The 13,963-nt window shown below is 40.4% G+C and overlaps 1 protein-coding gene across 8 annotated transcripts in view; it reads right to left on the bottom strand.

Moving 5' to 3' along the window:
• Positions 1–13,963, bottom strand: part of MDN1 (midasin AAA ATPase 1) — a 152,763-nt gene that overhangs the window by 113,640 nt on the left and 25,160 nt on the right. For all 8 annotated transcript variants that reach the window (XM_036317718.1, XM_036317719.1, XM_036317711.1 and 5 more), the window contains exons 12-17: positions 10,694–10,789; positions 8,734–8,846; positions 7,849–7,997; positions 6,847–6,907; positions 4,616–4,827; positions 3,518–3,621 (exon numbers count right to left, since the gene is read on the bottom strand). In XM_036317718.1, coding sequence (XP_036173611.1) covers positions 3,518–3,621; positions 4,616–4,827; positions 6,847–6,907; positions 7,849–7,997; positions 8,734–8,846; positions 10,694–10,789 — 735 coding nt within the window. The remainder of the gene's footprint in view (positions 1–3,517; positions 3,622–4,615; positions 4,828–6,846; positions 6,908–7,848; positions 7,998–8,733; positions 8,847–10,693; positions 10,790–13,963) is intronic.

Genomic DNA, 13,963 nt, shown 5'->3' with positions numbered 1-13,963 from the left:
CAACTTATTAGAACAAGTATCACTGCATAAAGATTCGAATAACAAGTACTAGTTTAGCTTATTGAGCAACTGCAACTTATCAAGTATCGACAATTTATCATGTACTTGTATGTTATCATGTGACGGTAATCAAAAAAAAAAAGAAAACTGTTATTTCAATACAGAGCCGAACTGGTCATATAAGAAATTTACTCAATTCAATAATAAGAGTCTAAAATTTCCCAAGCAGTCAAAATGACTGCTTTTGGGCAATATAGGTATAACACATATATATATACCGGAAATGAAGGAGGGGGAGGTAACTACAATTATTAATAAACGCATTTATATATTGTACAAAAAGTCACAAAATTCTAAGACATTGTTTCCTTATATACATAATTGTTTTTCTAATTGAAATTAAAAAGCAGTCAAAATGACTTCCTTGGGCAATCTAGTGTTAAACTCCAGTGTAATGCTAAGTCATGAAATAGGTTTAAACCCTACTTTGGAGAGCACTTGACATTTTAATTGGTTATTTTAGAAATAATCATAGCAAGATTAAACACTAATGACCAAATTTCCCATATAGATGGGACATATGGTTGAGTGACCTTCTCTCATACCAAAACACCGTCTCAAGTAAGATTCCTACCTGTCTTAGGGTATGGCCTAAAAAAGTGTCACAGAAACAAATTTTAAAAAGAAAAATTTTAAAAGCTTAGGTCATGAACCTTTAATTACACTGATGTTTCCTATGGGGTCACAGGACAGAAAACAGCAGAGCTACCCATGCACTGGAATAAAAAATGGGGCCTAAAGTGGATGGACCCAAACCTAGCGGGCTTGCTCTCCTCACACATCACACACACAGAGCCAGGAAACAATAAAGAGTTCAGCAGCTGTCCTCAACTTCCATCTTTAAAAATAATAGTGTTGGAGAAACTAAGATGGCGGCATAGATAAACACCGGGAAATTGCTGCTTCCCACAACAATCGATAAATGCATCAAAAACACAAGGTGGACATCATCCAGAACTACAGGAGGGCTGGCTGAGTGTAAATTCTACAACTAGAAGGAAAGAAAAGTACACTGCAAGCGGGAGGAGCTGCGGAGGTGGAGTGCAGAGGTACAGGGGCTCGCGCGGGGAAAGGGTCTGGCACCTGAGGACGCGGATGTCTTTTTGAATCCGGAGGGAGACACAAGCTCCCGACGGCTCTGAAATCCGGTTCCGGGAAGTCTCTGGGGACCCAGGACTCATACGGGGAGATACTGGACTGTCTGGCAGCGGGCGAGCTTGAGAGCGGCTTTCCCTCAGAGGTGCTTGCAGCCATTGCTGGGACACTGGGACTCTCCACTCCTTAGGGCGGGGCTGAGGCTCCGCCATAGCTGCTTTCTCCGCCCTTTGATTTCTTGAGACCCCCGCCCCACCCAGGCTGCGGCAGAGGCTTTTGCATATGAATGCCCCGGCCATTTGCAACCTGTAATTACCTAACCGCAGCCAGGCCAGATAGACCCAGAGCTTCCAAGAGAAGGCCCAAGGCCCCACAGCTGCTTGCATTCCTACACAGCTGAGCATCATCAGGGCACTTCCAAACTCCAAAAAAAAGGAAGGGGAATCTGCAGTTCTCTTTGTAGTTCCTGCTGTGTAACCTCAGGCAGAGGCTAAATTAGCACCTCCTTAGATCCAAGAGCCACTGTACCCAGTGGTCAAAGGGGAACCATCCAGATCACAACTCCTCAGATCCATAAGGGACACACTCAGGGTGCAGTCTCAGTGAGCACCAAAGCCCCACTGAAGCAAGTCTTGCCCCAGAAGGGTGTCTCCAGCACAGAAGTTCTCCCACTGCAGACACAGCTGATTCTCGCTGCCAATTGCCCTGGAGGTCAATTCCTCCCAGTGATCCTACAACAACCAAGGCATAGCTACAACAAGACTGTGCACAAAGCCCACGAGGGGGTGCACCAAGAGTGTCCACCTCAGGTACCTGGGGAGGCTGAGCCACTGGGCCCTACAGGACACCTAGCACACAAAGCCACTCTATCAACACAGGGAAGCAGCCAAAATGCAGAGACAAAGAAACAGGTCACAAATGGCAGAAATGGAGGAAAGCAAACGACTGGATATAGAGTTCAAGGCCACATTTATAAGGTTTTTCAAGAATTTTATGGAAACCGCCGATAAATTTAATGAGTCCCTCAATAAGTATAGTGAGACCATGGAGGACATGAAAAAGGACCAACTAGAAATTAAGCATACACTGACTGAAATAAAGAATAATATACAGAGATCCAACAGCAGACAAGAGGATCCCAAAAATCAAGTCAAAGATTTGAAATACAAAGAAACAACAAATACCCAGCTGAAAAAGAAAAAAGAAAAGAGATTCCAAAAATATGAAGATAGTGTAAGGAGCCTCTGGGACAACTTCAAGCGTACCAACATCAGAATTATAGGGGCACCAGAAGAAGAGAGAGGGCAAGATATTGAAAACCTATTTGAAGAAATAATGACAGAAAACTTTCCCCCACCTGGTGAAAGAAATAGATTTCCAAGTCCAGGAAGCGCAGAGAACCCCAAACAAAAGGAATCCAAAGAGGACCAACCAAGACACATCATAATTAAAATGCCAAGAGCAAAAGACAAAGAGAGAATCTTAAAAGCAGCAACAGAAAGACAGTCAGTTACCTACAAGGGAGTACCCATACGACTGTCAGCTGATTTCTCAACAGAAACCATGCAGGCCAGAAGGGAGTGGCAAGAAATATTCAAAGTGATGAATAGCATGAACCTGCAACCAAGATTACTTTATCCAGCAAAGCTATCATTCAGAATAGAAGGTCAGAGAAAGAACTTCACGGATAAGAAAAAGCTAAAGGAGTTCATCACCACCAAACCAGCATTATATGAAATGCTGAAAGGTATTCTTTAAGAAGAGGAAGAAGAAAAAGGAACTCTTACCATTTGCCACAGCATGGATGGAACTGGAGAGCAGATAAATACCACATGATCTCACTAATTTGTGGAATATAATGAACAACATAAACTGATGAACAAGGACTGATCCAGAGACGGAGAGGCATTGATTGGACTGTCGGGCTTTGGAGGGAGGGTAGGGGAGGGTGGGGGTAAGGGGGAAAGATCAACCAAAGGACTTATATGCAGGCATATAGGCCTAACCAATGGACACGGACAACGGGGGGGGCGGGGGGGGGTGAGGGCATGAGCAGAGGCGGGGGGGGGTAGAGGGTAACGTAGGGACAAGGACACATATGTAATATCTTAATAAAAATATATTTAAAAAAATAATAATAATAGTGTTAAAAATAATAATAATAGTTTACCAAGACTATAATCTCAATAAAGAACATTTTTCAAAACCTTCCCCCAATACATTATTTCAATTAAGTGTTTAAGTCTTGAGCAGCAAGCACTAAAAATATCAACATGAAGAGAATACAAAATAGAAGGCAGTCTAAAACTTGCATTTTGCATCAAATCAACAGTCCCTTAACCTTAATAAGAAAGCAAAATACCTCTACAAATGCAAACAACAGGGCATTTTCAGTCATTTTCATCTGTTGTTGGGCATGGTCGAGTCTAAGACCAAAAGCTTCCCATTTCTCTTTCAGGAGTAACCCTAGAAAGGAATAAAGACAATAATTTAACCTACATTTTGAATTGTAATATGTATAACTTAAACACACAAAAAAACAAATATCTTAGCAGTATTAAAAATATAAGTCCAGCCCTAGCTGGTTTGGCTCAGTAGATAGAGCGTCGGCCTATGGACTGAAGGGTCCCAGGTTCAGATCCAGTCAAAGGCACATGCCTGGGTTGTGGGCTCAATCCCCAGTGGGGGCAAGCAGGAGGCAGCCGATCAATGATTCTCTCTCATCACTGATGTTTCTATCTCTTTCTCTCCTCTCCCTTCCTCTTTGAAATCAATAAAAATATTTAAAAAAAAATGTAAGGCCCTAGCTGGTTTGGCTCAGCGGATAGAGCGTCGGCCTGCGGACTCAAGGGTCCCAGGTTCAATTCCGGTCAAGGGCATGTACCTGGGTTACGGGCACATCCCCAGTAGGGGGCGTGCAAGAGGCAGCTGAATTGATGTTTCTCTCTCATCGATGTTTCTAACTCGCTATCCCTCTCCCTTCCTCTCTAAAAAAATCAATAAAATATATTTTTAAAAAAATAAATAAAAATTAAAAAAAATGTAAGTCCAAACACTTGCTAAGTGCTAGCCATTACACTGGTTAACTCACTCATATGCACATATACACGTACTAGTTAACTGATTTATCATCCCTCACAGCAACGCTTTGAAGTAGGTACTCTTATTTCCATTTTATAGATGAGAAACCACACAGAAGATAACTAAGCTACCAAAAGCCTCTTGGCTGTGGAATCAAGCTTCTTGGAAACAACCTCTTTTTTTAAGGAAATCTAATGATTCTTATGGAAACCATGCCTAGAATCACGGGAGCAGCAATACTTCAAAATTAGTCTTTTTTGCCCTAAGTCTTAGAAAACTTCAAGTTGCACTGCTTCACTCTTCTCCCCAAATCTTCTAATTCTGCTAATTAAGCCCCAGCCTCATACCCTTTCACTAGTAGCCTAGGTCACGTTCTTACCGGTTTCGCTCTCTTTTCCATCCTTGTTGACAGCTGATTTGTGCACATGTTGCATTAGTCTGAGGAGATCATGCCACCGTTTCTGCCTGTAACAGGTCTGAATGTGCCCCAAGAACGTAAAGTTTTGCTTCTTGGAAAATGTCTGGACAAAGAGTTCCTCAAATGCCTCCCGTAAGGGTAGCCAAATAAGCTTGTGGTCCACTGGTTTGTAACTAAAACAAATGGTAAATGTGATTGAAAAACTACTGAAGACAATAGAACTTAAAAACCATAACTCAGAAAATAGGAATAGGTCTAAGATTTCATTTACTCAAACTCAGAAATAATACCAAAATACTTAAAATCTATGTTAAAGTTTTAAATTATGATGTATTTTCTGCACTAAACTAAAGGTAAAGCATTATTAAAATTTTTGAAACTCATAGTTGGGCACTGAAAGGCCTGTCATTTATTTTACTAACATTTAAATAAACATGATTTATCGCAGCAGTCGCCAATCTTTCGGACCTCACAAACCACTGGTTGATGACCACTGCTCCAAAGACTTCCTTAAACCAGCGGTCGCCAACCTTTCAGACCTCACGAACCACCAGTGGTCCGCGGACCACAAGTTGGAAACCGCTGATTTATAGGACTCAATGATAAAAACTTATTTTATTAAGATCAACCAAAAACTTTTCAGGATATTTTAGAAAAAAAATACAATATCTGAAACTGATTTACATAAGCAAAATAAACTCAGTTCATGCCTTCTCAATTGAGGGAGGAAAGGTTCTGCTCCCAAGAGATAAATATAGGCAAAAGAAACTTAAATGTTGCAATGGTTTGTGACCTTCCACAGCTCAACATTTTATTCCACAGTATTTATTCTTTTAAAAAATATTTTTATTTATTTTTTTAAAGAAAAAGGAAGGGAGAGAGAGGGAGGAATGGAGAGAAATAGAGAGAGACAGAGACATCGATGTGAGAGAAACATTGATCGCTTGCCTCCCATACACACCCTGACCAGGGATCGACCCACAACCTGTATATGTGCCCTGACCAGGAATCAAACCAATGACCTTTTGGTGCACGGATGACGCTCAATCAACTGAGCCACACCAGCCAGACACTTTGGGAATCCTGCTGTATAATGGTTCATAGTTTGAATCACCAGCTCGTCCAGGTGTTAGGTTGGTTCCCATTGAGTAGGTATCTGTGTTATAGTTCATTTTTGTTTTTTCTTTTGTGAAATATATGTATGATTGCTCATTTTTAATCACTTGAAATATGTATTAAGTGTTTCAGCCACTGTGTTCAGCTTTAAATGAATGGACATTTCTCTTAAGGAGAGTTCAGTCTAATTTGAAACAGTAAGCCACTTCTTTCATTTACAAATTCAATACACTGAATCAACGAACAGTTGTAATGATTATGACAGCTAACTCTTTAAATTTTTTTTAAAATAAAACTGATATGTGGCACTCATGTGCCAGATACTAAACTGAATCCTTTATCTGTATTAACCCAGTTGGCATTCTTAACAACCAAATTCTCCAAGTGTATGTATGTAAGTTTTCTTTTGATAACTGATGCTAACCTAATACCAAGAAAAAATGGATATATATTTTCATCAAATTAGCACCAAAACAAAATTCCAATTATCACACTGATCCCAATCTTTTGTATGATCAATTGGATAAGGGCACAAATGAGCTCCCATGTACTTGCTACATTTAAACTACTTGAGCCTGGCTGGTGTGGTTCAGTGGTTGAGCATAAACCCATAAGCCAAGAAGTCCCGGGTTCGATTCCCAGTCATGGCACATGCCCAGGTTGCAGGCTCGGTCCCCAGAAGGGGGGCATATAGGAGACAGCCGAATAATGTTTCTCATTGATGTTTCTATCCCTCTCCCTTCCTCTTTCTAAAAATCAATAAAAACATACATTTTGAATAAGCAATTGCACACAAAAATATTAGTTTATTATATGCTTATCTCCTTTTCTCCCTCCCACTTTCAGCATGATCTTTGAGAATCAGAACTCAAGTGTTCCTTTAACTGCAGAGAAACATCAATATACAGAAGAACACCTCAATAAATTCCAATAACTACCCTGCAGGGGAACGCAAGGGTAGGGGTGGAAGACTTCAAACATTTTTCCAAGGCTAGCTTTGAGCTTTCTAAGAGAACAGTATTTCCTACCTCAAGCAGGGAACACAAAATAAGAAAACAATTTTAAGCCGCACTTACCCTCCAAGCAAGTCTGCAGTGTCACTCTGTTGATTCATATTGACAACCCTCAAACGGTGGCCTTTAAAAAAGAAAGGGCAAAAGGGTCAGTCCGAAAATTTCAAGACTGATAAAATCCAGTGAGATTCTTAAGGATGTGCAGATATGGGCATGGGGCAAATCTTTAAATGTGCATTCGCTCTGAAATAAGCCAGTCAGAGAAAGATAAATATCACATGATCTCACTCATTTGTGGAATATAATGAACAACAAACTATTGAACAAAATAGAACCAGAGACATAGAAGCATCAAACAGACTGTCCAACTGATGAGGGAAGACGGTGGATGAGGGGGTAAGAAATCAACCAAAGAACTTGTATGCATGCATATGAGCATAACCAACTGACACAGACAGTAGGGGGGTGAGGCATGTCCTGGGGGGTGGGAGCAGCCAGGGAAAAGGTCAATGGGGGAAAAAGGAGTCTCATGTAATATTTTAAACAACAAAGAATTTAAATTAGAAAATAATAAATAATAAATGTGCATTTGCGCCGATCCTCTCATTTTATAACTTTTAGGATTCTAAAATTTCACCTAAGCCTGAGAGATATAAGATGATTCACTGTATATTACTGCTCTAGCATCAGATAACTGAAAACCACAAAAATCCTTTAGTAAGTCAATGTCTACAAATTAGAATGAAATAAATGCTCAGTGTGGAATATTATTTAGCCATCAGAATAGAAATGAGACAGTTGTTTTTAAAAATATCCAATTTGCTTAACTAAATGCAATACACAAAGCACAACCCCATGTTTCAAAACGAACCCAAATTCATATGTAGATGCATTTGTAGACCATAGAGCAGAACACTGTTAACAGTGTTTATTTCTACGGAAAGTGGAGTGGTGGCACTTTTTTATAGCCAGTATTTTGTTGACTTTATTTTCAGAAGAAGAAAAAGGCAGTCAGTGTGAAATGTGTATTTTTCTGGGGGCAGAATCCTTGCCCCTAGGAGTTACCTGTAATGTGAGCCAAATACTGTACAGTAGAGGTTTTGCCAGTCCCGGTCTCTCCTACCAGCAATACTGGTTCTCCTTTGCTAACACACACAGCAAGCTGCTCAATAAGAACAGAGGATGGCCTCGTAGCAGCAAAAGTAAACTTCTCCCTGAGAAGGGGAAAGTAAGCAAGCAGTTAAGAAAAGCAGGCTACAAGCTTTTGAAGAGCCAGATTTTCTAGATTCAACAAATAAGAATGAGAAGACAACTGAGAGTAACGGTCTTCATGGTCTAAACAGTGGTCGGCAAACTGCGGCTCACGAGCCACGTGCGGCTCTTTGGCCCCTTGAGTGTGGCTCTTCCACAAAATACCAACTTTTGCACATGGGCCACGAAGTTTCAATCGCACTGTACGTGCACACCCACACGTGGTATTTTGTGGAAGAGCCACATTCAAGGGGCCAAAGAGCCGCATGTGGCTCGCAAGCCACAGTTTGCTGACCACTGCTCTAACAGATATCCTTACAATATATGAAATGCAAAACTCATTCGTTCTACAAACACTGAGTACACATGTGGCACTTTACCAGGCTCTGGCAATTCAGAACACCAATAAGATAAGACAATATACTGGGTACGTTATCTTAAGCAAATTACTTAACTTCTCTTAGCCTCAGTTTCCTCACCTGTAAAACGTGGATAGTAATAGTTACTAGTTGTAGTGGGTTGAATAGTCTTCCCCCAAAATTCATCGAGTTCCATAGAACATACTTTGGGAAAACACTTTACCATCCTATTCAGTGGAGCGATCACAGTTCAGATACATGTTTAGTCAAAGGGGCTGAACTAGACCTTCTATCAAGTTCCTAACTCCACAGTTCTCATATATGTAGGAACCCTATTTACCTCTGTATGTGAACAGCCTCACTTTGTTTCCGTAGAAGCCGCACTCGACCCACTTGCACATCTAGCTCATTGATCACAATTTCTGGTTTATAAAGTTGACAGAAGAATTCAACCTATGGGAGAGGAAAGATTTTACCTAAGTAACATTTTGATTCCTCTTCTAACATTTCCTCATCCATGAGGCTTACTGTGACCCTCTAATTAGTCCTTTACTAAGAGGTGCTTTGTACTTCCAAGACAGGAAAGTTAGCTTTTAATTACTTTATATTTTAATTTTTAAACTTTCTAATGTTTTTTTTAAAACATTGGTTATGTTTCCCTACAATAGCACTTTTTATTCATTCAGATAAACCTACTTAGAGATCTGCCTATATCTAAAGTGAACACAGACATACCCCAATAGAGCAAACAGAAACTCTACTAAAAGATATGAAAAATAATCAAAGTAATTTTTCTTCCGCTATGCCTTCTTCTGTTTTTTTTTTTTTGTTTTTTTTTTGTTTTTTTTAAAATATATTTTATTGATTTATTACAGAGAGGAAGGGAGAGAGATAGAGAGTTAGAAACATCGATGAGAGAGAAACATCGATCAGCTGCCTCCTGCACATCTCCCACTGGGGATATGCCCGCAAGCCAGGTACATGCCCTTGACCGGAATCGAACCTGGGACCCCTCAGTCCACAGGCCGACGCTCTATCCACTGAGCCAAACCGGTTTCGGCGTGCCTTCTTCTGTTTTAAATTTCTAACATAATGCAGGAAACACTGACCTGAATAAACTATGGTACATCTAACTACAGCCAAAGCAGAAAGAGGAGCTGTGACACAGGCTCCAGAGCATCTACCCAGCTGCTATTTCTTTCTCATCCTTGTCGTCAACCCAAAGAACCCAGATTTTGATCAGGCTTGGGAGGGTGAGAGGGGCAAAGTACTCAGGGAAGGTAAACCCCTCTTTAATCAAAAGGGATGAATCCTGACCAATCAAAGCCAATGGTGTTACTTTCATTTCTCTTACCTATTATAATTTTATTGCTTTAAGCCCCTTTAAGTAGGTGTAGTGTTACTTGAAGCCAAAACCATCTCAACAGTTTCAGAAGTCTAAGGAACACCTCTAACTGGTTCCATTCCTGACACAGGGCTTTTTGAGTCATCATTTATTTGGGAATGCCAGATATCTGCCTCTAGATGGGCCCCAGGTACTTCTCCAGTAACCAACACCACTGCTAAAAGGCTCTCCCCTCTAAACACACATATTTTGATATAAAACAAGAATGGCAAAAAATATTAACAATGTCAGCAATGAACCCAAGTAATGTATACACAGATGTTCATTGAGACTATTCTTTTAAACTTTTCCCATGTTTGAAGATATTAGTAATAAAGAGCTGGAAAAAAATCTACTTGTGCATAAAACTATAGAGGTGTTACTAAAACACAGTTCCAGTCCTAAGTCCATAATCTACAGAATAACATACTAATTAAAACTGCAGAATAGCCTGCCCAGCGCGGCGTAGTGGTTGAGCATCGACCTATGAATCAGGAGGTCACAGTTCAATTCCCGGTCAGGGCACATGCCCAGACTGTAGGCTCAATCACAAATAAGGGGCGTGCCAGAAGCAGCTGATCAATGATTCTCTCTCATCACTGATGTTTCCATCTCTCTCCCCATCTCCTTTCCTCTCTGAAATCAATAAAAATATATTTAAGAAACAACAATAGTGGAGAATAAGGCACACATGTGATATAGGACACCAGGAAGCTCACTTTAAGAATGCTGAGCACATGGAGAACTACTTACATAGGAAGTAGTGAGAGCTTTATGGCCATGAGAGGCAGCAATGAAACTAGCAATTTTAATAGAGGCAGCAGTTATTGCAAAAGCTGTTCCAGGGAAGACCAGAGACCAGCAAGTAAGCTAAATACCCCAGCTTCCTTTCAACAGGAAAGCAAAAATAGCATACCTTTTTCTTGGAAATGTTCAATTTGCTTCCAATGACTTCTGCCATTTTCAATTTGCTTGTATGCTTGGAAAGCATTGCTGTGAAACAGTCCAGAGCCTATTAAAATACGTAAGGTAAGTGCCCCTGATGTTTAAAATAATACATTAATAACAGAGTGTCAATCTCTTGGCCACAAAAGGGAGGAACATAAAATCCAGCAGGAACATTTCTGCAAATCTAAGAAGAGTCCAAATAAGACACCAATGCTAGACACAGGACCTTGCCATTATAGAAGCAGGACACAAAAGTGAAGGCTTTACTATCATTGTACTGGTTAATTAGGGGAGGGAAACAAAAGAAAATAAAAGAAACTCATTCAGGTAAAAATAGCAATAATGTTCATCATCAGGTGTATGGTCCACAGGGAAGCTTATTCTCAGACAGTGGAAGCAGTACCAAAACATTACTCTCTAGCTATAAAGGAAAACTCCTGGTAGGCAATAAAGGAATCCATTGCCTTACTTTAACTCAGTCCTCAACCTTAGCAACTACTTATAGGCCAACCAGGTATGTATCTTCTGATGTAATACAATAAAAAGTACATATCACCACCAAAAATGGATTCTACTCCCAAAAAAGTTGAATTTTAATACCTCAAGCACTTTGTTAAACATATTTACAAGAGAGAAGACCAATAATATGACAAGAGAAAGGATACTATGAGTGTGGCAAAATGAAGAATAGATAACAAATCCTCAGGTAGTATCATTTTGTTCAACATTATTTCATTATGATGTTGATGTGAAAAAAATAATCAATTCTGGCTGGGGCTACTGTCTGTGTGGTTTGACCCATGTCCGTGTGGGTTTTCTCCCACATCCCAAAAATGTGCATGTTAGTAAGTTGAGCCTGAGTGAGTGTGTGTGAATGCACCCTATCCTGAAGGATGTCCTGTCCAGCGTCAGGTCCTGTCTTGCACCCAGAGCTGCTGAGAGAAGCCACCCATGACCCTGAACTAAAATAAGTGGGTTGGAAAATAATTATCTTGCTTATAAATCCTCTTACATGTATGTATAGCTCATTTACTTGAATGTTTAATATTAAAAGTGTTTGAGATCTTTATTTAGAAGTTTGTGACCGGAAGTATGTTGCACAAACTTAACTCTTAGTCTATGATAAAACTGGTTTCATTATCTGTCGTTTTGCTTTAAATTGCCATTTCCAAAAACCTATCAACGACATTAAGTGAGGACTTACTATATCTGGTTCTGCCACCATCAAGTATATTATATCAATAAACATCACACAAGCATTTAAATAGGAGAGAATGTATCTGGTCTTTGTCCCTAATTCCTGGCACAGAGCTTCAATAACCCTTGGAATGACCAGGAATAAGGAGTACCTTTTGTTCTCTACTAGACCCTCTGAACCATACAAGAGTTTATTCTCTGGATGAGGCCCTTAGATAGTTTAAAGGTAAAGCTGGCCAGGCCAATAAGGCCAATGTCTGATTGGAGGGTTGAAACTTTCACCTCTACCCCCAAGCTCTGCAGAGGGTAGAGGGGCTAGAGACTGAGCTCAATCACATAGCTAATCTATAATAATAAAAGCATGATATGTTAATTAGACCAGACAGCCGATCGACCTTCTGGATGAAGCCGCAGCGGCGGGGCCCGAGGCAGAGGCGTTTAGGGGTGATCAGGCACGTAGGCAGGTGAGCGGTTAGGGGCGATCAGGCAGGCAGGTGAATGGTTAGGGGCGATCAGGCAGGAAGGCAGAGTGGTTAGGGGCAATCAGGCAGGCAGGTGAGTGATTAGGGGTGATCAGGCAGGTAGGCAGGCGAGCAGTTAGGAGCCAGCAGCAGTGGGACATCCCCCGAGGGGTCCCGGATTGCAAGAGAGTGCAGACCGGGCTGAGGGACACACGGACGGATACACACACACACACCAGTGCATGAATTTCGTGCACTGGGCCTCTAGTGACATAATGAGACCTAAACAAAATACTGGACATCCAAAGCTTGGAGAGCTTCCTCATTGGTAGACATAGTGATGTACCAGAAGATGGCATACCCTGACTCCACAAGAACAGAAGCCCCTGTACCTGGGACCTGTAAGACCTTGCCCTATGTATCTTTGTTCCTAAGTTACATCTTTCATATTAAAACTGTAACCTGCACTGAATTGTGCTTTCTATGAGTTCTGAGTCCATTACTGAACCTGAGAGGTTGTGGGAACCCTGAATTTATAGCTAGTACGTAACAGTGTGGCTGGCCCCAAACACTTGCAGAACTAAAGAAGATAAAAGCACTCTTACCAACGTTACACTTTTATTTTAAAAATACAAAACACGGTTACCTATAACACACATAAGAAATGTCGGAGAATGGAAAGAGTTCGCTGGAGAAGAACGAGATTAAAAGACTGGCACACTGCATGTCAGGGTTAGGCTGAGCTTAAATATACACTCCAAATGAGGTTTCTTTCTACTCAAAAGTAACTTTACCAACACAAAGAGATACTGCAAACCAAGCTGGGTCACTATTCTCTCCTCAGTCCCAACTGACAGAAACCAGAGCACTTTATAATCAAAATTGGACATCTGCCGAAACCGGTTTGGCTCAGTGGATAGAGCGTCGGCCTGCGGACGGAGAGGTCCCGGGTTCGATTCCGGTCAAGGGCATGTACCTGGGTTGCAGGCACATTCCCAGTGGGAGATGTGCAGGAGGCAGCTGATCGATGTTTCTCTCCCATCGATGTTTCTAACTCTCTATCTCTCTCCCTTTCTCTCTGTAAAAAAATCAATAAAATATATTAAAAAAAAAAAAAATTGGACATCTTAAGAAAAAATATAACTACTTTTATTCTTAAGCAGGAGGAAACAAATCTGTGTTCTTATTGAATATGGCAGAGTTATAATTCAAAAGGGCTCTATTCTATAGGAAATGTGTTCCTTCCCACCCATAACATTTTTTCCCAAGCCCAGCATACAAGGTTATACTTTGCAACCTCCACATAAATTTCTCTGGACTAAAATTAAAGGCCCTACAACCCTACAAATCTAACATATAGACTAAGAAATTACATATAAGAATAAATATTAAACATCTTAGAAACACTTTATACTTTATAACATTATCATCACTGTGAGATTTTTTTTTCATTTTACCTTTAATTTCAGTGCCTGTTTTATTCTATCTCAAACTATACTTATTTGAACCACAAAACATTTATATGCTCAATTAGTCTTAAGGCAACATTAGTTCAGTTTTAACTAGCTAAGGATAATAAC

The sequence above is a fragment of the Myotis myotis genome, unplaced genomic scaffold (genome assembly GCF_014108235.1).
Source record: "Myotis myotis isolate mMyoMyo1 unplaced genomic scaffold, mMyoMyo1.p scaffold_m19_p_7, whole genome shotgun sequence".
Lineage (NCBI taxonomy): Eukaryota > Metazoa > Chordata > Mammalia > Chiroptera > Vespertilionidae > Myotis > Myotis myotis.
Note: the sequence above shows the minus strand (reverse complement) of the source record. Positions and strands in the feature narration are given on the sequence as shown.